Source organism: Cibotium barometz, chromosome 31 (genome assembly GCF_041138505.1).
Source record: "Cibotium barometz isolate CiBa-2024 chromosome 31, ASM4113850v1, whole genome shotgun sequence".
In the NCBI taxonomy this organism is placed as follows: domain Eukaryota; kingdom Viridiplantae; phylum Streptophyta; class Polypodiopsida; order Cyatheales; family Cibotiaceae; genus Cibotium; species Cibotium barometz.
In genome coordinates this window covers 34,504,229-34,528,100 of record NC_141076.1, presented here as the reverse complement: position 1 = coordinate 34,528,100, position 23,872 = coordinate 34,504,229, and the positions used below count along the sequence as shown (strand labels likewise).

The 23,872-nt window shown below is 40.6% G+C and overlaps 2 protein-coding genes and 1 pseudogene across 2 annotated transcripts; 2 read left to right on the top strand and 1 right to left on the bottom strand.

Annotated features, from left to right (window-relative positions):
- Positions 1-8,304: 8,304 nt before the first annotated feature.
- On the top strand, positions 8,305-8,926 carry LOC147620780 (nudix hydrolase 14, chloroplastic-like; annotated as a pseudogene).
- Positions 8,927-13,424: 4,498 nt separating this feature from the next.
- On the bottom strand, positions 13,425-15,293 carry LOC147620779 (UPF0496 protein At4g34320-like). The gene has a single exon (XM_086825048.1). It carries the CDS (start codon positions 14,764-14,766, stop codon positions 13,636-13,638), a length of 1,131 nt encoding a protein of 376 aa, XP_086681174.1. The 5' UTR covers positions 14,767-15,293; the 3' UTR covers positions 13,425-13,635.
- A 513-nt stretch (positions 15,294-15,806) lies between these two features.
- LOC147620778 (UPF0496 protein 3-like) lies at positions 15,807-17,468 on the top strand. The gene is made up of 2 exons (XM_086825047.1): positions 15,807-16,057; positions 16,182-17,468. The coding sequence occupies exons 1-2, from the start codon at positions 15,964-15,966 to the stop codon at positions 17,288-17,290; spliced, it is 1,203 nt and encodes a 400-aa protein (XP_086681173.1). The 5' UTR covers positions 15,807-15,963; the 3' UTR covers positions 17,291-17,468.
- The last annotated feature ends 6,404 nt before the right edge of the window (positions 17,469-23,872 follow it).

The window sequence follows — 23,872 nt, the reverse complement described above, 5'->3', positions numbered from 1 at the left end:
TATCTTGGAGAACAATGGAAAGCAAGCAATTATCCAAAGCATGTGACTATGGTCCTCTACTAAGTTCAATTTTTATTCCATTACCTTGCTGATGTTTTGGAGCAAATGAATATTTTGAGCAAGGTTTTCCAAGAGAACATTGTTGATGTTTCAACTCTTGGATAAAAATTTCAAAAAACAAAAAATATCTTACACACAAGGTACTTGGACCCTCACTGTGAGTTTGCTAAAGACTCCAGTAGGCTTCGTAAATTCATCAAGGGAACAAGCTCAATTGGATTCGTGGACTTTGAAACATGTGGTGGTATAAAGAGTTTTCCCATCACTTGGAGATCAATCAAAAATCATATAAAAGGAGAGAATGCTGGAAATGTTGAATCTGGCTCACTTGAAGATTGTGCAAAACAACATGTGCAACGTCTACTTCAAGCTCTAGACACTACACTTGGCGACATTGACATGTTCAAGGCTATGCAATTTTTTGAACCAGTCGAGTATCCATATCTTGCAAGAAGACGATGTGAATCGACTTCGGCATGGTTGAAGACTCTTTTTGAGCATTTCATTGCTAGAGGTGTAGATCCTACAACATGCTATTCTGAAAGAGAAGGCTTTGTGGAGACCTTGTACAATGCTTGTCCTCACAAAAGTATGCTTGGTGCATGGAGATATTGCATTTCAGATGTGAGTTACTCAAAGGACGAGCTTCTCAATGGGAAGTGGTTTGAATACTTTCCTACAATAATGAGATTGTGGTTAAGGATTTTGGGAAGGAATGATGAGGCACTAGCAGTGCTTCTGAAAAGTGTGAACAAAGGAGAATATGAAAACATTGTGGCAACCTTAAAGAATGTACCTAAATTAAAGCTGCATGAGATAGAAGGAGCTCTACTAGAGCAAGAGACCAAGGTAAAAGAGGTGGACCCAACAGCTGGAGAGGAAAAAACATTCTTCACCCGAGGAGGATTCTCACGACGAGGACGAGGAAGAGGCAGGGGAGGAGGAAGGACCTTCACTTGCACAACTGTGGGAAGCCAGGACACCTGGCAAGAGACTGCTATAGCAAACCCAATGAAGAAGGATTGACATCGGCAAACTTCATGGTCAGATCATCTTTTCTGAGAGAGAAAGAGAGAAAACCCCACAACCCAATGTAACTTGCCCCAACAAAGTAAAACCACCTCTGAGCCACCGATGATGTAGGCCATGTGGTAGATGTATGTGTGAGCACTTTAATTAAGGTCACGGGCACTTGTATTAGCCTTGGACACATAGAGAGAGAGTGTCAAGGACTATGAGTTAGGGACTTGAGGCACTGGTCGTGGGCTACCAAGTAAGAGGGAAACTTGGTATAGGGTCCAGGTGTGCTAGGATTATTCACTTGAGGGGAGGTGTTGAAATATACAAGTGAATGGGTGTGTGCAGGAACAAGCCCTTAGCAAGAGGCTGTAAAAGAGAGTCTATAAATGAGTGGGTAGTAGCAGTGAAAAGGTGAGTGGAATCTATTGGGAAAGAATAAAGGGTAGCATGAGAAGTTCTAGGATGTGTGGAGATATTCTGGGAAAAGTGAAGAGGTGGAGAGAATCAAGCAAAAGAGGTGGAGTGAATCAAGGAGAGATCAGTGGGATTAGATGCTTGGCATCTTGTGGATGTAAACACTATAAATTGAGGCATTGGCCTAATGAGTATTTGCTGGTTTTTGAGTATCCATGCCTACATTGATCTATCAGTTAATTGCTCAGTAATCTTATCTTAATCATCATCTAATCACTTGCTAATGATGTTGATTCTTGCATTTGATCCACCATAGCTCATCACTTTGCTTGAATTTTAACAAAATTAAATTTATGCTATTGGAAATTCTCTAGAGGATATCAGCTATGCTCTCACAAATGCATGGTTAAATCTCATCAAAAGGTAAGTCCTTTGAGTGCATACACTACATGATAAGTTGTTTCATCTCTGACAACACTTTTCATTCTATGAAGAAAGCAACATTTTTTTAGGTTTGTGGAGGTTTTATTATTTTATTATCACAACCTTATTACTAATACACTCTGTGAAAAGATAGATGCAAGTTGTTTGGATTTGGATAATTTGCCCTTGAATCTATCAGTTGTTGTAAACATATTTGCAACATAAATATGTTTACATATACAGCCATTCAAATTTCATGTCAAGTGTGCATCTTTTGATAGAGATAATTGAACAATTTGTTTGTGCTTAGAGAGAGAGAGAGAGAGAGGGAGGGAGAGAGAGGGAGGGAGGGAGGGAGGGGGGGGGAGAGGGAGAGCTATTCTTCAACAAGTGTGGAGAGAGAGAGAGAGAGAGAGAGAGAGAGAGAGAGAGAGAGAGAGTTATATTTAATAGGTACATCAAAGCAGAAGCCATTAGACTTGTCATGGGAGAGCTATTCTTCAACAAGTAGAGAGAGAGAGAGAGAGAGAGAGAGAGAGAGAGAGAGAGAGAGAGAGAGAGAGAGTTATATTTAATAGGTACATCAAAGCAGAAGCCATTAGACTTGTCATGGGTTGTGGTTCCTCGATGTGCCAAAGGTTTTGATTGGCGATGCTGGGTGGCTACATCAATTCATACACACAACCATGGTAAGATGAGAAATAAGACTCATGCAAATTTGTATGTGCAAGAAATTAGGGTTGGCCACTCAAGGCATGGAATGACAACATGGGTGTGGGTCACCATCCTCAATTCATACACAACCATGGTAAGATGAGAAATAAGACTCATGCAAATTTGTATGTGCAAGAAATTAGGGTTGGCCACTCAAGGCATGGAATGACAACATGGACCATCCTCACATCTCATATGGGAGAAGTTCACCATGAAAGCTTGGGCATGAGAGCTCCAAGAAAGTAATAGTGAAAAATGATCATAAGTTGTGTGTACAATGCCCATGAGCCCAATGTATCCTATAGCCCAAGGCCCCCAAAGGCACATATGTAAATGACTCTAAACCCAAGTGCCTAGGCCCCATCCCCCATGTGCATGTGACACCAATTCTACTTCGTTACAAACCATCCCCTCCTACAATGATTTCGTCCTTGAAACTGAAGGGTGGTCGTGCACAAGGCTATATACAAAATGCAAAAATGCACTCATGGCCTAGATGTATCCGTCATTAAAACATGTCCATGATGCTTGCCTGGATCAAATGGAAAGGATATGAGGGTGTCGTGACGACGAGGCTAGTAATAATGATGTGCCTGGATCAAATGGAACTCCACGGCATGCCTGACCCATAACCGTATCAATCCTGCATTCTCCTAGATCAAATGGATGATGTAATGCACCATGTCCATCAATGAGATACATCCAATATCCTCCTGGGAGTCCATGTCCTCACTGCATCCATCACCATGCATAAGTCCATAGGCATGATCCACATCATAAATGACTACCTGAGCATAATCCATATGTACCAAGGCACATCACTGTCCATATAACCCTCGTAGAGGTCACAATCATAGACTCTCCACTTATCTCCCAAGAAAGGGTCATAGATAGGATTCCCATAGAACCTCCATGAAGTATCCAATAGCTGCTCACCACTACTAGCTGCATGAAGAATAACCTCATCATTGATGTCATCCATATCATCAATGTCATCCACATCGATAATGTCATCCACATGCTCACTACCATCATAAAACTCATCCTCATCATATGTAGCATGTGTATGCATACTACCGTCATCCATATAAACATAGATGCTCTCCTCATCTCACAAATAATGATGGTAGATGAATCATCAACACTTGCATAAGCATCATCATCAAGATGGTAGATGAATCATCAACACTTGCATAAGCATCATCATCAAGATGCCTAATGTCACCATGACTAATAATGCATATGTCTTCAACATATGTATAATCCTCATCCACATGTGCATGGCATATGTCAAATGCATCCTCATGTGCATGTGCATCATCACATGAATCATCATCCCTTGTGTCAAACAAAATTGCATGCACATCCAAAATATCCTCAATGGTCAAGCCTTTATGATCTCGTGGCATCATATCATAAGCTGAAAATGTATCCATCAAAGCACTTATGGAAGTAATCCAAGCATTCCCATTTTCAACTTGTGTATTCCCACTGGCCACGAATACATTGGTGGTGTCTTGTCTAGAGAGAATCGGCATAGAGATCTCCTCATGTACTTGTCCATAAATTACAACAAGCGTCTCATTCACTTCAACACCCACAATGTGTGCATAAAGACCCGCATAGTCAAATTCTATGTAATGACCAAATGTGATTGTGAATGGAAGTCCTCGTTTGTCCTTAGTAAAGCCGACCTCTTTCAACTTAGATGTACTCAAACCACAACAAATGTTCTCTTGGCAATTGGCATAGCATCAAGGCATATCTTCATTGCATAATGCATTGACCAATGGCATGCTACATGTGATCTTTGGGCCGATGAAGATTGATTGTTAAGGAAGAGCTTTTTTTTGTTGATGGAGAGCTTTGCTTTGGGAGGACCTAATTCCAACCTGGTTTACATGTAAGGGGAAGGCTGCATGAATTGATGAAGAGGTGGGTGGACTACTGGCCTCAACTTCCATTGACCAGCACTGGCCAATCTTGCCTATTCCTCAATCAGGTCCCCCTGCCAACCACTTCCAATCCTAAAGCATTTGACCCTTTTTCTAAACTTTTTCCAAAATCCATAAAAATCCCCTTATCCAAAATGTTATTAAATAATCTTATTTTTTTAAAATAGAATAAGTTATATCAAAATAGTACTATAATATGGTGAGGATTTGGGGAAGCATGCTTTCTGCAGACACTACATCCATGGAAACACCATCATAAGTCCAGATAGTTTTTAACACTAGTTTGATAGCCTAACAGGCATAAAAATGTTCTTTTGTTAAGATGGAAAAATTATTCTCACATAGCAAGCTTTTATCCACTACCAATTTTCATGCATAGGTGAACTCTACATATGCAGGGGATGTGCACAAAACACTAAAAATACCAAGGAAAAACAATTTCATTTCACACTTAGCCTACCACCAACCAGGGTATATTGCCTTTAGCATTGCCTTGATGAACCCTAAAAAAGGAAAAAAGTGAAAAAACAGAGTCATGGATTCTAGATTCTTATGGACTTGGTATTGCTCCCAAAAACTCTACTTGAGTCCCACCCTAACTTACTCCCTTAAAAAACAATACTTTTCATTATTTTTTTGAAAGTACAAAAAAATCATCTCTCAAAAACTTAAATGTCCTTTTGCTCTCTCGACCTTGTGCCACAAGAAAGATTACAAGGTTTCTTGAAGTATTGATAGCCTACCACCAACCAATGGGGGTTACATTGCCTTTAGCATTGCTTTGATAAACCAAGGCCTAAGGAGAGCATGAATTCTAAACAATTGAGGGACTTGTATCCCCAAAAACCTACTTGAGTCTCACCCTCCCTTACTCCCTTGAAGAACAACACTTCCATGACTTTTTTGGAAGAATCATCTTTCAAAAACTTAAGTAGAAGGAATGATTACCATTTTGATTCCCACTATAATAAAACAAGTCCACAAACTTGCTCAAGTTACAAGACAAAAACCTATCCTCAAATGCTTTTCATCTTGCTACCAAACTAACATTAATGATTCCCTCTTTGGAAAAATCACTTTTAATATCATATAAAGGCCACATTATATTGACATCAATGCTTAGCTATGAGCTACACTCCACTAGATCTCACATATCCAAGGCTATATAAAGGGTGACATCATAGCTCACCACCCAATGGTAGAGAAATTTGGCTCAACCCCAAACAATCAGTTTAGAGAAATTTATATGCAACCAGGACGAAGAAATCCTCCAATCCCATACCGAAATCGATCTCACCTAAGAATAGCTTCTGATACCACTAGCCATGAACTCAAGCTTAAGCCTATGCTAGGAACTCCAAGAATAGAATGAATTGAATGCTCACAAGCACCCAATTTTATAGGCAAGAATGTGCTAATAAAATAATAGTCTAGTAACATTTTTAGCTTTTCATGACTTTCCTCTAACCGTTCATTAATTGGTGTGTTCGTTAATGTAATCCTCTAGGATCAATCTAAACCCCAAGGGTCCATTTGTTTTCTTTAGGATACTTTCTCACCTAGTATACACTCCACTAACCTTAGTTGGCCACTAACCCACTTTAGTTCATGCATGTAACATTGCTCCTCTTATAATTCCAAGAATACTTGTTGTAGTTCAGCCTATACACTCACAATATTCCATAGGAACTTTTGTTGAGTTGTTGGATCCACTAATATAAGCTGAAATCAAGTAGATTTTTGGTCAAATTTTCACCATAGTTTTCTCCCCTCTAGCACACATTTAGTTACACGAGCTATTTAAAATTTTGATTGCGTGGAATTACACAACCAACCATGTGAGAATCCATAGGCATGAATGCATATACGACAAACAAATAAGTTCCTCAATATTCAAAAAAGTCTTTATCTAAATCAGTCCAATCCTATAGCTCCTAAATCTATGACAACACATAATCATGTTCATCTAGAACTTCATATACGGATGGGTAGTAAGATAGGTATCAAATCACCAATGATTGTTGCACTCTATCTTACCACCATAACCATAGTATAAATTTAAAATTTTTAAGAAATTACCATTGGTAACAAAATCAAAAACTTGAGTTACAATCTGGAAACTTTCTAGACTTTTAAAGTTTCGGATTGGTTACTTTCATACCCGAGATGATTACCCAAAACAACTTGTATAGGCAGAGGGCATGGTAAGTTGCAACTACGAGACATGTTATACATCCTAATAGAGATAACGATGGACATTGGATAAATCAACATGCAAGGCACTCTTATAAAATAAGATCCACATGACAAGATTGAAATATTGATAATGAAAGGAAAAAACCTTAAAACAAATTTGCTGCTCTCCATGAAACAAAATGTGGAGCCTCTAGCTAAGCAAGTTTTAATAAGAAAATTGAAGCAACTAAGCTCAAATAAGAACCTGATAGTGATAGGCCAATTAGACCACCAATTTTTTATTGTCCTCTAATTTTGTGAGGGATGAGAGAGTTGATGTTATCCTCATAAACTTCAAGGGTGGACTTGAGTGCATTTCCAACTACAAAAAGAAGCAAGAAAAACAGCGAGTTGATGAAAAATGCCTTTCATACAAATTCGCATGAGTCTTATTTCTCATCTTACCATGGTTGAGTATGAATTGATGTAGCCACCTAGCATCGCCAATCGAAACCTTTGGCACATCCATAACCACAACCCATGACAAGTCTAATGGCTTTTGCTTTGATGTACCTATTAAATATAACTCTCTCTCTCTCTCTCTCTCTCTCTCTCTCTCTCTCTCTCTCTCTCTCCAAATTTGTTGAAGAATAACTCTCCCTCCCTCCCTCCCTCCCTCCCTCCCCCCCCTCTCTCTCTCTCTCTCTCTCTCTCTCTCTCTCTCTCTCTCTCTCTCTCTCTCTCTCTCTCTCTCTCTCTCTCTCTCTTAATGCACAACCAAATTGTTCAATTATCTCTATGCACACTTGACATGAAATTTAAATGGTTGTATATGTAAACATATTTATGTTTCAAATATGATTACAACTGATAGATTCAAGGGCAAAATATCCAAATCCAAACAACTTGCATCCATCTTTTCACAAAGTGTATTAGTAATAAGGCTGTGACAATAAAATGATAAAACTTCCACAAACCTGAAAATATGTTGCTTTCTTCATAGAATGAAAAATGTTGTCAAAGATGAAATAACTTATCATGTAGTGTATGCACTCAAAGGACTTACCTTCTGACGAGATTTAACCGTGCATTTGTGAGAGCATAACTGATATCCTCTAGAGAATTTCCAATAACATAAATTTAATTTTTAGCCAATATGCTGATCATTCTAGATTTGACCTTCACTCTTATACATGATAACGCACCTTATTCTCTGTGATAGATAGATTCCAAAGAAAACACAACTCAAACAAGGAAAAGAAAAGGTGTTTGAAAATTTTGTTAAAGGTCAAAGGTAGACTTTCTCTCCATATATGCATGTGATTGACATGGCATAAAACAACAAACATGAGGTATTAGCACGGTAGATTTGTCTAAGGTTGGGTATGCGATGCGCCAATTTTGCGTTTTCTCTCTGGAGTCTCCCCCTTGGAGCCAAGGTATAAAGATACGTGTTTCGCTAACGAGACGCTTCATTCTAGAGCAAACCCTAATCGGTGTTGTTGCCCTAGGCTTTATGTTGCAAATGAAACCCATCATTCATATGGTCTTTTCAAAGTCTCGCGGTGGAGTAGTAGCCATTCTTATTTTACTAGAATGCAATGGAGGAACGTATGTTGTTTATTACAGAGCAAGCACGGGTTCCAATCGATCGTGTGCTTCTTGAGCTACTGTGCAGGCATGTTGGATGATGATGCGGTAGACTTTGTTGGTGCTGCTTCTCGTAAGGTAGAGGAGAAAACATGTCTACAAATAAAGACTATTGATTTGGTCAATCTTGCAGATTTTCTTGACAAGCCAACTGGACAACAAATATACTCTTCTCTAGGTGGATGTGATGAAAGAATCACATTATACCTCTACAAAAGCCAACTGGACAACAAATATACTCTTCTCTAGGTGGATGTGATGAAAGAATCACATTATACCTCTACAAAAGCCATGTAAAACAAGAGGTGATTGATTCTTTCCAAGGTCAGAAGACGGCCTTTGAGAGCATGGGGAGTTCATAAAAGTAGATGTAGTTTTGTACAAAATTTTATGGCGATCAACGAGAGATGCAAAAACACTTGTAGCAATCACTCTCTGAAATGGCAAAAAGGGAGGGACTGTTTACCAACTCCTCCAAATGCACCCCAACTGACACATTTTCTCATGAACTCTAACTGAGAAAAAAGTTTTTGCAATGTTAAAAATTCTAAAAAACATAGAAGTTCAAGGAGACAAGAACCCTAATGTATTGTGAGGCATCTAAATATAAGAGTCACTAAATATTGAAGTTATTCTTCATACCATCTACCAAGGCCTTCGGCCATGATCCTTGAAATCTTTCCATATATTTTCCACTCTTTTCCAATCCACTTCCTCATATGGAACCCTTGTCATAGAAATCATCATATGAGAATCCAATGTGTCTAGATGCAAGAGGCTCCTTAGCTTTGATTTCACTACATTATGCTTCCAAAAGCCTCTTTCATAGGTGGCCGTACTTGCGGGAACAACCAAAATCCTTTGCCACAATCTCATTGTTGTAGGAAAGTCTTCATACCACTTCCCATTGAGAAGCCTGTCCTTTGAGAAACTCACATCTGAAATGCAATATCTCCATGCACCAAGCATACTTTTGTGAGGACAAGCATTGTACAATCTCTCCACAAAGCCTTGTCTTTCAACATTACATGTTGCAGGATCTACACCTCTAGCACTAAATTGCTCCAAAAGAGTCTTTAACCATGTCGTCGAAGTCGATTCACATTGTCTTCTTTTGCAAGGTTTGGATACCCAACCGGTTCAAAGAATTTCATAGCCTTGAACATGTCAATGTCACCAAGTCTATTGGTTAGAGCTTGAAGTAGACGTTGCACATGTTGTTTTGCTAATTCCTTGCAATCTTCAAGTGAGCCAGAATTAAAATTTCTAGCATTCTCTCCTTTTATATGATTTTCGATTGATCTCCAAGTGATGGGAAAACTCTTTATACCACCACCTATTGTTTCAAAGCCCACAAATCCAATTGAGCTTGTTCCCTTGAAGAACAATACTTCCATGACTTTTTTGATAGAATCATCTTTCAAAAACTTAAGTAGAAGGAACGATTACCATTTCGATTCCCACTATAATAAAACAAGTTCACAAATTTGCTCAATTCACAAGACAAAAACCTATCCACAAACGCTTTTCATCTTGTTACCAAACTAACGTTAATGATTCCCTCTTTGGAAAAACCACTTTAATGGCACACGCACCAAGGCTCTATAAAGGGTGACATCATAGCTCACCACCAAATGGTAGAGAAATTTGGCTCAACCCCAAAGAATCGGTTTAGAGAAATTTGGCTCAACCCCAAAGAATCGGTTTAGAGGAATTCATATACAATCACGACAAAGAAATCTTCCAATCCCATACCGAAATCGATCTCACCTAAGAATAGCTTTTGATACCACTAGCCACCATAAACTCAAGCTTGAGCCTATGCTAGGAACTCCAAGAATAGAATAAATTGAATTCTCACAAGAACCCAATTTTATAGGCAAGAATGTGCTAATAAAATAATAATCTAGTTACATTTTTAGCTTTTCATGACTTTCCTCTAACCTTAGATTAATTGGTGTGTCAATTAATGTAATCCTCTAGGATCAATCTAAACCCCAAGGGTCCATGTGTTTTCCTTTAGCATACTTTCACACCTAGTATACACTCCACTAACCTTAGTTGGCCCACTAACCCAATTAAGTTCATGCATGTAACATTGCTCCTCTTATAATTCCAAGAATACTTGTTGTAGTCCAACCTATACATTCACCATATTCCATAGGAACTTTTGTTGAGTTGTTGGATCCACTAATATAAGCTGAAATCAAGTAGATTTTTGGTCAAATTTTCACCATAGTTTTCTCCCCTCTAGCACACCTTTTAGTTACATGAGCTATTTAAAATTTTGATTACGTGGAATTACACAACCAACTGTGTGAGAATCCATAGGCATGAATGCATATACGACAAACAAATAAGTTCCTCAATATTCAAAAAAGTCTTTAACTAAATCAGTCCAATCCTATAATTCCTAAATCTATGACAACGCATAATCATGTTCATCTAGAACTTCATAATGGATGGGCAGTAAGATAGGTATCAAATCACCAATGATTGTTGCACTCTATCTTACCACCATAACCATAGTATAAATTTGAAATTTCTTAGAAATTACCACTGGTAACAAAATCAAAAACTTGAGTTACAATCTAGAAACTTTCTAGACTTTTAAAGTTTTGGATTGGTTACTTTCATACCCGAGATGATTACCCAAAACAACTTGTATAGGTAGAGGGCATGGTAAGTTGCAACTATGAGACATGTTATACATCCTAATAGAGATAATGATGGCCATACATTGGATAAATCAACATGTATGGCACTCTTATAAAATAAGATCCACATGACAAGATTGAAATATTGATAATGAAAGGACAAAAGCTAAAAACAAATTTGGTGCTCTCCATAAAACAAAATGTGGAGCCTCTAAGTTTTAATAAGAAAGTTGAAGCAACTAAGCTCAAATAAGTACCTAATAGTGATAGGCCAATTCGACCACCAATTTTTTTACTGTCCTCTAATTTTGTGAGGGATGAGAGACTTGATGTTATCCTCATAAACTTCGAGGGTGGACTTGATTGCATTTCCAACTACAAAAAGAAGCACTAGCCAAGCCTTCCCACCCTCTTACCAAAGTTTAGAGTCCACTGGCAAGAGTTGGAACCATTTCTTCACTCCGAGTACCTAATCCTCTTCCTTACCGCTTTACCACGGCACTCACGTGGCGGCAAGGAAGATTCAAGCCATGCTCCCCTTGGCCTCTCCAACCAAATGCCAAGTTACCCTCTCACACATCAAGATTCTATGAATAGAATGTGGGTACAAAGTGATGTGAGGTGTGATTTGAACATAAGCATAATGTGCCCTTAGTCCAGTTCATCAATCAATGCAGCAAAAATTAAACTCCAGCACTCCCCTCCATCAACACCTTGACCATTGCGACTAGATCTACCACATTCAAGGATGTTAGAAATGTTACAAACTCAATAGCACAATACATGTATGATAGAGCACTGATTAATAAAAAGGCACACTAAGTATGCCATTTGTTTGATTTAAATGTAATCAAACGATTGTCTATAGATAATACATAGGGGCTTGCATGGAAAAGCATGCACGATGCATGGATGAGGCATAGGGGAAGGGGCTGCCGAATAAGCTCTATAAAAAACAGGACTTCCAAAATGTTTACAGAAGCTTGAGCATTTTATACGACATACCATACAGGCAGTACAAAAAGTACCATATGGATAGCAGAGTTAGGTACGAGTATGGAATGAGCTATGACCCCATGCCTGCCAATGGGTACTCCACCACAGGAATTAAATCCGTATTGTACTCAAGGCTAACTGGACATGATTTCACCCATTATATGAATCAAGTGATCACCCAAGCGTACAAGCTGCTACAACCACATGAGCAAGCCTGCCTGTTAACCATCAGCTTATCATTCTTTTTTGTGTACTTGATTGTATACCATGTCCAGCAGCTCAGCCATCTGACATGTAACCTGTGACTTTAGATCATATGCTATTCTCCATTTCTCTGAGCTTGTATACTGACCATTAATTATAGTTTTGAATACCCAATTATTGCTAGTTGTAGCACAATAAAAAATCAAGCAAGTAGATATGTCCTGCTTCCTCCTCAACATGACCAATGCTTCCAGCATCCTGGACTGTCACGTAGGCTGTAACGCCTGTTGACCGGCGGGGCAGACCGGATGGCCAGACGGGGCTTTAGCGTCAACGCCTCGGCCGGAGCGCCGAGGACGTGGCCATCCGGGGTTCAGTGGGAGAGGACGCCCATGCGGAGTCATGGGCGGCCAGGCTAGTGTGGACGGCAGGCCACACACTATATAGCCTGGGGGATGAGGGGCAATCCTCATTCTTCCTCTATGGTTGGGTGGTGAGCCAGAGGCCGTCCCCTCCTGTGGTAACGCCCGTAGTGGTGTTACGATAATCTAACATGGACCAAGTGCATTCAGAGTGGTCACAGACATTCCGCCAGTGTCATTCTCTACAGGAAAATTTATCCACAGCCACAGGATGACAGGGAGAAGCACAAAGCCCTTACACACTTGGGAAGCACCCATGCTCACATGCTGACTAGGCTGCCAACTCATGCCCGCCGATAGGACAGTGTATGGATGGCCAGTTCATCCCATCAACGCACTGCATCGATAAATTTGCTTTGCTTGTGGTACCTGCACTTGCTGCCAGTCTCCCTGTTGTGTAACCATGCAACTGAATCAGCCTGCTCACCACTGCTAGTATTTCCAATACAGCCACCCACACTCTGGGCATGCACCAACACCATGTCTACCTACCCTCAAAGTTGATGGCAATGTCCATATCAAAACCATTTTCACAAGTCAGCTCTTTTAAGATCCTGATAAGACCGTTCAAACTGAATGTGCAATCAGACAACAATTTGATGGATGGAAACAAAAAGACTAAAAGGAAGGCATCAACAAGTGCATTAGTCCACAGATCAAAGAATGATTACTTGACCTCAGCACATACCATGTTTGACAATCAAGCCCAAGACCACACAACTAATAGGCCCATATTGAACACTGCTATTTGATTAAATTATAAATTGTATCACACAGGTATTCATTGTCTCAGAGTTTTGGCGAGTTGAAGAGTGACTAAACAAGCAAAACAAGATTTGTATGAACGAAAACTCCTTTTTTTAATGAATGATATCAAAGACTGGTTCAGACTTGAGAAGGTATCAATGGATCAAGGCATGGCCTCCTTGTTTTCAACAGCAAACTTCAGAAACTCCCAGGTCTTCTTCCCCTTCTATCAGTGCGCCTGGCAATTATCTGTAAAACAATTGTCCTAGCTTGTCCAATTCGATCACCCGCCCGAACAACATGCAGCTGCAAGTCATCTAGATCTTTCACAAAGCTCGATCTTCTTATCGTAATGTCATCTATTGCAAGTCTAAGAGCTATGACATCTTTATGCTCACTGGTAAACTGGATGTCAGACACAATGGACTTCAGTTGGGTCTCCAGATGAAGCACCAGGTTTCTGATGTTCTCCAAATCATGGATCACTACAACAGTGTCAATGTCCATTTGTTGAATGACTTCTCTTTGGGCTCTGATTTCATTTTCATACCCGTTCCACATTGACTTCACCCATGCTCCCATGGAGCCCAAGGGAAAGCTAGATACAGCTGCTAAAGCCCCGAAAACAGGAGGTGCAGCAATGGCTGCCGCAACCACAGAGCAGATCAAAACTGCCGCCACTGCCGCCCCAAACAGAATGGATGATACTTTTGCCCACATTTGCACATTCTTCAGCTTCTTGTCAAGTTTCCTTTTCTTGTCTCTGAGCTTGATCAGCATGAGGGTATGTCTTTCCTGCACGGCCTTGAACTTGAGGATGAAATCGTCCCCAAAAGGGTTTCTAGCCTGGCAGAAAAGATTAAGGGCACTCAAAATGCTCATCATCTCATGCTCATCGGGGTCTCTTTGCGTGGGGACTAAATTGAGGGCCATTTGGAGGATCAATTGGTTGTCCTTGGCACTCTTGATGGAACTTTCAGCGGCAGTACAGAACTCAAGGGTGGCCAGGCTATTATCGAAAAACTCTTCAACAAGCAGAAAGAGATCTCTGTTTTTCCAGACATCATCTTTGTATTCAAGAATTACCTCCATGACCTCGCGGTCCATGTCCAGCAGGCTCGTGGTGACCTCCTTGAGCGAGTCGAAGGAGAGGCTCTGCTGGTTGACCCCAGTAGCAAGGGCAGCAAGAACCTTTCCCGTCCTCGCCTTCAGATTGTTGTCGAACCTCCGCACATCCGCATCGTCCTGGCATGCCGCTTCGTAGAAAGTGAAATCGACGGTTTCCAAGGGCTCCTGGTTCATCAAACGGCTGGAAAAACTGTTCCCCATGGTGACAGATATGGCGTGGAGAGGGTGTACAGAGAGCTTAGAGATTAAAGCTCGGGTGATCGTTTGATGCAGCACGAATTAGGGTTTCGAGAAGGATAAGACAGGCTGCAGGATGGGTGCAATTGCAGAAAGGTCAGGGTTTGTATATGAATGGATAGGGGTGGTGGATGGTTTAGAGTCGCAGAGAATGCTTAAGGGGTGAGCGCAGAGCGTGCAGAAATGACTATGACTAGGTTTAGGGATGAGCAGATATGACTAGGGTTAGGTTTTCGAGATAAACGCAGAACACACAGGGTTTTGAGAGGAACACAGATCGAGCAGCGAAAACAGGCTACAGTAGCCGTTACTTGAAGATCTGCCGTTGGATCGAGGATCCGACGGTGCTAAACTGCTGCAGTGCTTAAACGTGGACTAGCATGTTGAGGTTGTGAGCGTGAAGCTCCGCCGTTCGATGGAGCTGCCGGACGGTGGAGATTGCTGGAAGTGTGCCACATAAGACACTTAGGCACCAATCTAGGCAGATGATGATGCTTCGACGAAACAAAATGAAAACGAAGGAGACGTGGACGGGAGTTTAAAAGCAACTTTCAGCTTACGTGGCAACACTTTTGTGACGTGCACGAGACCGGACAGCGTGCTGTTATCCAGTGTGCGGCCACGCGATAACGTGATCATTAACGCTTTTGAGCCACGTCAGCTGAAATGCCCTTAACAATGGTTAACATCTGCCTTTTGTTGAGCGGCCGTCACGACAATCCAGCACATTAAGCCTACCACGTCATCACATGCGCCGCCAAATCTGCCACGACATCACGTGCCGACGGGAATCAACAATGTGACGTGGCAATACGGCGGTGGGTAAAGTCAAAAAATTACTACGCTTGGGTTCGGTAGTAGAAACAGCGCGGCAGTGTGAAATTACTTGGGGCGCAATCCCGTACACGTCACCATGTACACGTGGCATAACGCAGCGCTTGGAAAGAGAGCAATCGTGCAACATTAAGGCTTTTAACGTATCCACGTGGCGGTGACTTTTCTTCTTCGTCTCTTTCCGCTCGCACGCATTACGGTAGTCGCCGTCTTCACGCTGCAGCTCTCACTCTGCTCTCCCTGGCTTATCACCTTCCTTCTCCTCCATTCTTCGCCTTTAAAGAAAGCAGGCCTCTTCACAAGCTTCACAGAAAAGCAAGCTTCTGTATGCATTGCTACCATAACAGCCAGACTCACATCATCATGCGTTTTAAGTGGAAAAGTTTCTGTAAGAAACGCCAGGCTGCAGCTCTTCCGTCAGGTATTTTTCTCTGTTCTGTACTGCTTTTAGGGTCTTCACCATGGCTGGAATCCTAGCACGTTGGAACCTCATCAGATCTTGAAAGATATGTCTGCTGAATGTGATAATCTTTCTGATTATCCAGATTCCGGCAGTAACAGGTCTCCCAGGATTGCTGTCTCGAAGGAGCTCCGGCGCGGAAGCACGTCCTTCTGGTCAGAAGTCTATGACAAAACCGTGAGAACGGACTCTTACAATGAGTTTTTGATGAGAATGGAGGTGCTGGCGGGGGATTTTTCGGCAATGAACTGCAGCGGAGAGATATGCCCAGGCGTGGAGTCGGACGGACTTTTGAAGCCGAACCAGGAGACGGTGGAGGCCGTGCTGCGCGAAAACAACGACAAGGAGATACCGGAAATGATGAAAATGGCGACGGACTACTTCGACACGAGCCGGAAGGCGTCAAGGCTGTGCGGGGCACTGCTGCAGAGCATACACAAGGCGAGGGGCCAATGCCAGCAGATGGAGGCGATGCTGGCAGGGATGCCACTTTCAGGGGAGGCACTAGGGTTTCTGCAGCAGAGGCAGATGGCGGAGGGCCTGTGCGAGATGGCGGAGGCCAAGAATCCCTTTTCAAAAACTGAGGCAAATCGGATGTTTCAAGTTGTGAGGGAGAGCTATGGCTTGCTGAGCGGCCAGATGGAGGAGAGCAGGAAAGCCATTGGGAGAAAACTTAGGGTTTTGAAGAGGTGGAAAGGAGGGTGTATAGTAGCCATTGTGGTAGCAGTGATGGCAGGCGTAACCCTAATTGCAGTGGTGGTGGCAACACACGGAGTGGCGAGCGTAGCAGCGGCGCCGGTGGCAGCTGCCGCAGCAACAGGGCGGGGCAGAATTCTAACAGTAAAAATAAGCAGCTGCTGGAGGCAAGGGATGCTCAGAAGGCAGAGCGCGAAGCTGGACGCGCTGGCGAGGGGCAGCTTCACTGTGAACAGGATGCTGGACACACTGAGGTGTTTGGTGTTGGGCCTGCACGATGAGGTGGAGCGCAACAGGCGTCTAGTGGAGTTTGGGTGGAGCCACCGAGAGGAGGCTCTGTGCGTGCAGCAGGTGGCTAAGCAGCTGTGCAGGAGCCATATCCACCTGGTGCAGCAGCTCGACAATCTCGAAGAGCAGGTGGTTGTGTGCTTCCTCATCATCAACAAGGCGAGAGACTGGGTCCTTCAAGAGTTCTCTCCTCCCCCTGCACCTAGGTAGAGGCAAGCCATTTCTCCATATTCTTTCATCGTTGAAGACATTTCCCAAGCTTCAACGTACACACCATTTGATGCGGGAACTTCCTGCTCGCTGCAAGAGATGACACTAGAGAGATTTGAAGCTTCCTGTTTGCCCTTGCCGTCTATCAGCATAACATTTTTAATTTAATGTCTTATTTGTCCAAAAAAAGAAAATGATTTACAATTTCTTGTTTTTATTTTTATTTATTGTTTTGTTAGCTTCTTTTTTTTTCTTTTTTTTGAACTATTAATAGTAAATATGTATATTAGCTAGAAAATCATGTACACCATTAAAGTTTCGTCTCCTAAAGCTTCGTCTCTTCAATATATGTAGGTAAAGCATACCCTCCTTGCCCACATAGTCATTCTCTGTGAAAAGATATGTTCATGGTCTGAGAAAAGATAGCAAGCCTAGAAACTTGTTCGATCTTCAAAAAAATCCACCTCAAATTGATGGGAGAAGGAAATTTCCTCCTCAAAAAAATTCAAGATTTTGTTATGATTAGATTAAAGTGTAAAGAAAATGCATGTTCAAAATTACTCTTTTCTCTTCAATCCATGGTGAAATGGATTGATGTAATGCGTGGGAAAAATCATTTTGTAAACACTTCACATAATGGCCTTTATCCTTGCTGCTACACATGTGTCTCTATACATTGAGCTTCTTGATTGTGCAAACAAGAGTGCTAGAGTAGTAGAGTGGTACTTTATGCATTGAGCTTCTTCGTTGTACTTCTTTGCAATCTTATGGATCATATGGGACCCACCAACTTGATTATGATGTTATAAGACTCATCTCATCTCTCTCCTCTTAGTTTTCAAATCACCTCTAGCTTTTAGCTTTTCTTAATCTTGGTAATGCTCTTGAGAATACTTGCACAACTTGGCCCAAGTAGCATCTCTCTCTCTCTCTCTCTCTCTCTCTCTCCCTCTCTCCCCCATAGTGTGTGTGTGTAATAAAAGAGGACCCTCGCACTACTTTTCTGCCACCCACAAGTGAGGCAGATTGGCTAGTACGTGGGCCCTTATAAAGGCCATGATCCACCCGAGTTCAAGTCCCACCATTGGTCGATATGCCCTCGTGTTGAATTCTACCGACGTTAATACCTCTCTCTCTCTCTCTCTCTCTCTCTCTCTCTCTCTTCGTAATAGAAGATATATTACCAAAATCACTTCACAAATGGCCACATGGCTGCCATGAGATGTACTAGTTTTCCCTCACGAATTTCTCTCTCTCTCTCTCTCTCTCTCTCTCTCTCTCTCTCTCTCTCTCTCTCTCTCTCTCACACACACACACACACACAGGTGCGTGCACACAAACACACACATAGTGTGAATAGACATGCACACAAGCAACAAAACAAACTAGTGCAAGTCTTCCACATCACCAATTGCAATCCTTTGGCTGAATAGAACCCGAAGGATTTATATGTGACCCAAATAAAAAGGCACTGTGATTGATAGGCGCCTTATTGTTTAAAAAATCTTTTTATTTCTCGTTTTGATGTTGATACAAAGAGAATACAAGTTTTTATTTGGGTCACCCATCTTATCTTCATAAAGCAACAAAAACATGGACTATTGGAATCGTGCACTTAATCTTTTGTTAAGTTGTACAAGGTTTGAACAAAAGCTTCTCAATTGAGTAAGCAAAGTGCTAGTTCTCTTTACAATTATTAAAATGAAGCATACTAAGTCCTAGTTAAAATCTTATTTAACATTTAGAGTTGTTCCTTTTAATGCTTTAAATGCCATGTAAAAAAGATTGTGTTCCTACAAGGGCATGCCCACATGAGAACTAAAGTTTTTTTCAAGAGTGAAAACTAACTTTGATCATTCCATTCTTTAATTCTATATGTGCAATCCATAGTTGATCATTTGCTTGCACAAAGCATCATGACATGGTGATATAAAGCTAAAAACCTACTCTTACATTTTGTCTTGGACAAAATTTGCAACACAATGTCACATATTATAAGAATCATACTACGAGGAGGTCCTCAAGAATGATTCGATGTGTTCATGGTCTTATTATACCTCGCATCAAGGTAAAAATTTAGGGGCCAGTCCCATGTTATCAACATAAATGAGTTACCAATGTTATTTCTTCTACAAACTTGAAAGCTTCATAACCATGGACAAATAGTCTTTGTGGCTCTTCCTTCATCTTATCTCATGATTTAGATTTGTTTTTTTGGCTAAATGTCATTCTTTTGTCAATTATCTTTGGAAACAATACTTGGGCTATATATAGTTAACATTCATTTTCTTCCCATGCCCCTCTGTTAATGTATCCCTGTTCAATAACATATAGATATATGTATGTATGTATGTATGTGTGTGTGTGTGTGTGCGTGTATGTATGTATGTATTTTATAGAAGAATAAATCAAATGAAAATTTAAGCAACTATACACTCACATGTTTTACAGTACTTGTGAATAATGAGATACTTTTTAAAATTAAATCTTTTTCTTGATTGACGTGTAGATGTTTTTGCAGATTTTTGCTTGAGAGCCAATGACAAAAGTAGTCACTCTAATGTGAAATCCACAACCATAGCCCCTTTGTTGTCTAAAGTCCTATTTTGTTTTTTTTTTTCATTTTATCTTCCCCTTTTGACTTTTCTTTTCTTAAGTAATGAATTTGGAACTTGCACTTTCAGTTGATGTTGTGAAAGAGGTGTGGTCACTAAGTTTTGCACCATTCATAAGAATCTTAGCTTGCTACTAGGAACTCCCCCTTCCCATAACTCTCTCTCTCTCTCTCTCTCTCTCTCTCTCTCTCTCTCTCTCTCTCTCTCTCTCTCGACGACGTAATGGTTTATGCATCAAGCTCCCAATCATGATATCCCAAGTCTAAGTCTCATTTTTTGTTCTTCAAAACCATTATTATATGGACCATATGTGGTGTATTGGTTGGTAAAATACTCATGTCTCTATCTTCTTGAGATGAAACTTCACTTTCTTTCTTTTTTCTTTTTCAAACTTCAAGTGTTATAGTGGTTTCAAACTCACCACCTTGCCTTGATAGGTGGATCGAAGCAAGCTAACCACTCAAGCAACATCCAAATGGCCTTTATCTTGAATAAAAATGAAAATCCATAGATTTTAAAGATATCTTGAATTTGATGTATACGTCAAGACTCCAAGGTTGTTGTAAATCCTTACTTGAATTAAATCTTTGCTTTTAAAAAAAACAAGACGTTTTATTTCTTCATGTATCTTTGCCAATGTGTTCTTTAAGTACTCGTTGAATCATGTATACTAAACTATAGAAGCAATGACATTAATCATTCACCTTGCCACCAAATTTATGATAAAGTGATAACAATATAAGCCTTGCTAACAAAAACATACAATCAAGTCCCCCTACTTTCTTGTGGACACAAATCTTTCTCTTTCTAATTTTCCTTGTCTTTTATTAATCATGATAAGTTTTAAGCCTCATAACTTCTTAGCATTGAGAGAGGTGCATTGAAAATGCTTTACACCATGGAAAGCACGCACACACACCCACATGTGTGCGCACGCGCACACACACACACGCGTGCATACATTTACACATACATGGATATGCACATGTAAACACACACACACACACAACACACACAAAAGTTTCTAAAGTATACATGGTAATAATACTACAAATAAGTCTCTCTTCTTTCTTTGCATCTATAATACCATTGCTATATGCAACTTTTTATGTAGTCTCTCTTCATCATCACAAATTTGGCGAAAGTTTCTAAAGTATACATGGTAATGTTACTACAAATTAGAAACAAGACTTTCTACATGATTCAAGCGATGAAAAAACTTACAAAAATTTTTAAGTCCTATGGGCTGTAAGATCCCTGACCCCACCGCGCAACGAATTCAGGGGTGCTAGCAGCGGAAGTAGCACTTCTTGTGTGCAGGGCAGGGTCCCACAATCGGGGCCTCGCCCACGGATATCCGGACAAGAGACTAATCCATCGGTTCTTCCAAAACCGAACTCGGAAAAACTTCCCTTGCCCGGAAAGCACGAGCGATTCCTCCAGGATAACTTTTCTCTAACGTAGTCAAAAGCCTTAACTAACAAAACTGATCTGACCGAACCCGTAAGTCCCATAGTCAGATCAGGGAAAAGATTGTACTTGGATCATAGAGACCAACGCTTTTTTCCTCATCAAGAGGCACAGCCGTTGATTCTTTTCCATAGAATAATTTTTGTCCAGGATTTACCTCATCTATCGTACTATACAGAAACTGAGTCTCGATTTAGGGATCCATCAGTCCAGCCTAACCCCATCCAGTCCCATGGGTTAGCAACCGCCCAACCACTGTAGTGATGGGATCCAATTAGGAATTTTGGTTAGGTTTTATCCCAGTACCAGGGAAAAGAGTTCCTAAGTCCCCTAGCCGGATATTCAACATAAAACTAGTCACACCACTTACACACCCAATATGAACTTGCCTTTTTCACAGATTCAACAATCTTTAAAAAAATCATTTAATGAAACTATAGTGTTACTGATCATAATCGTGTAATTATCCAGTTGAATCCTAATTTCCAATTCCTTCCTTCATCGGTGTACCTATGGCATCATTAGCAACTAGAACGCTCACCACCTGTTTACTCAGGGGCCTTTTCAATAGTTCCTAGCTCATAGTACCTTGCAATATAATCAAAAAAATATCCAGATGGAATCTCGGTTGAAGATCAGCAAGATCAACCAAGAGATCCATATAAAAGAGCCATGGACTCATCTGTTGAGGACCAACAAGGTCAATCAACCAGATCCATGCCCGAATTCAAAAAACAACTCTTACTCCTACTATCTTCGACGACCCAGAGCCCGAGCACCGTATGGTCAACACCCTCTAGGATCCTTCGCAGGTCACCTAGCGCTTCACTCATAGGCTGCTTCCTTGGTCCCTCATCCACTGTACCGGAAGCTCACCATTTAAATCAAACCAAGGCTGGTCAAGACCTCGGCCGACTTTGCTACGCGAGACGTCCTTCGTTGACTCTCCATCAACAGTTGCAACTTTAATAGATAGGTCTCCACGACCTCATTCACAAGACGGTCAAAATGCTTCCCCAGCATTCTTGACATAAAACAGTCATTTAAAAATAGGTTTCAAAAATAAATACAGTTCCAACAATATTTCCATCTTTTCTCATTACTCCGCATCCTTTCACATTAGTCCCCATCTTTTCTCATCTTACCACAATTTTATTTTCTTCATCGATTCCTATCACATCACATCATTCCCACATCAACTCACATCCAATCGCATCATCCACACATCAATCCACATCATCCATACATCCATCCACATCAATCCACATTATCCACACATCCATTCACACCAATCCACATTACCCACACATCAATCCACATCATCCATACATCCATCCACATCATCCACATCAATCCACATCATTCACTCACCATACACACACCAATCCACATCATCCACATCAATTTATATCATCCACTCATCAATCCACATCATTCACATCAATCCACATCATTCATACATCCATCCACATCAATCCACATTATCCACACATCTATTCACATCAATCCACATTATCCACACATCAATTCACATTATCCACATATCAATCCACATCATCCATATGTCCATCCACATCATCCACATCATTCAATCATCATATACACACCAATCCACATCATCCACATCAATTTATATCATCCACTCATCAATCCACATCATTCACATCAATCCACATCATTCATACATCCATCCACATCAATCCACATTATCCACACATCCATTCACATCAATCCACATTATCCACACAATTTCATAAGTATTCCCATTCTCATCTAATCACATCTTTTTCTACCTCAAAACTTAATTCCTCATTTATCCTCATCAGATCTCATCCACTTGCATCTACCCATACATCTCATCACTTCACATACATTAATATCTATCCAGTTTACATCGCATCTTATCACATCCATTTCACATCATATCACATTCATTCACATCCTATATCATTCATTCACATCCATTTCACATCATATCACATTCATTCACATCCTATATCATTCATTCACATCCTGATTCATAGGTTATCACATTCATTCACATCCCTTATCACATCATATCACATTCATTCACATCCTAATTCGCAGGTTATCACATTCATTCACATCCCTTATCATTCATTCACATGCTAACACATTCATTCACATCCCATATCATTCATTCACATCCTTTATCATTCATATCTATCCAATTTACTTCCATCTCATCGCCTCTATCCTCGTTCATATCCATCACATTCACATCCACATATATTCTTCCACATACATCCACATCCATACTTATCACATACACATCCACATCTATCCTTTCACATACATCCACATCCATCTTTTCACATACATACATCCACATCCATTCTTTCTCATACATCTACTTCCATCCTTCACATACATCCACATCCATTCTTTCACATATATCCACATCCATCTTTTCACATACATATATCCACATCCATTCTTTCTCATACATCCACTTCCATCCTTCACATACATCCAC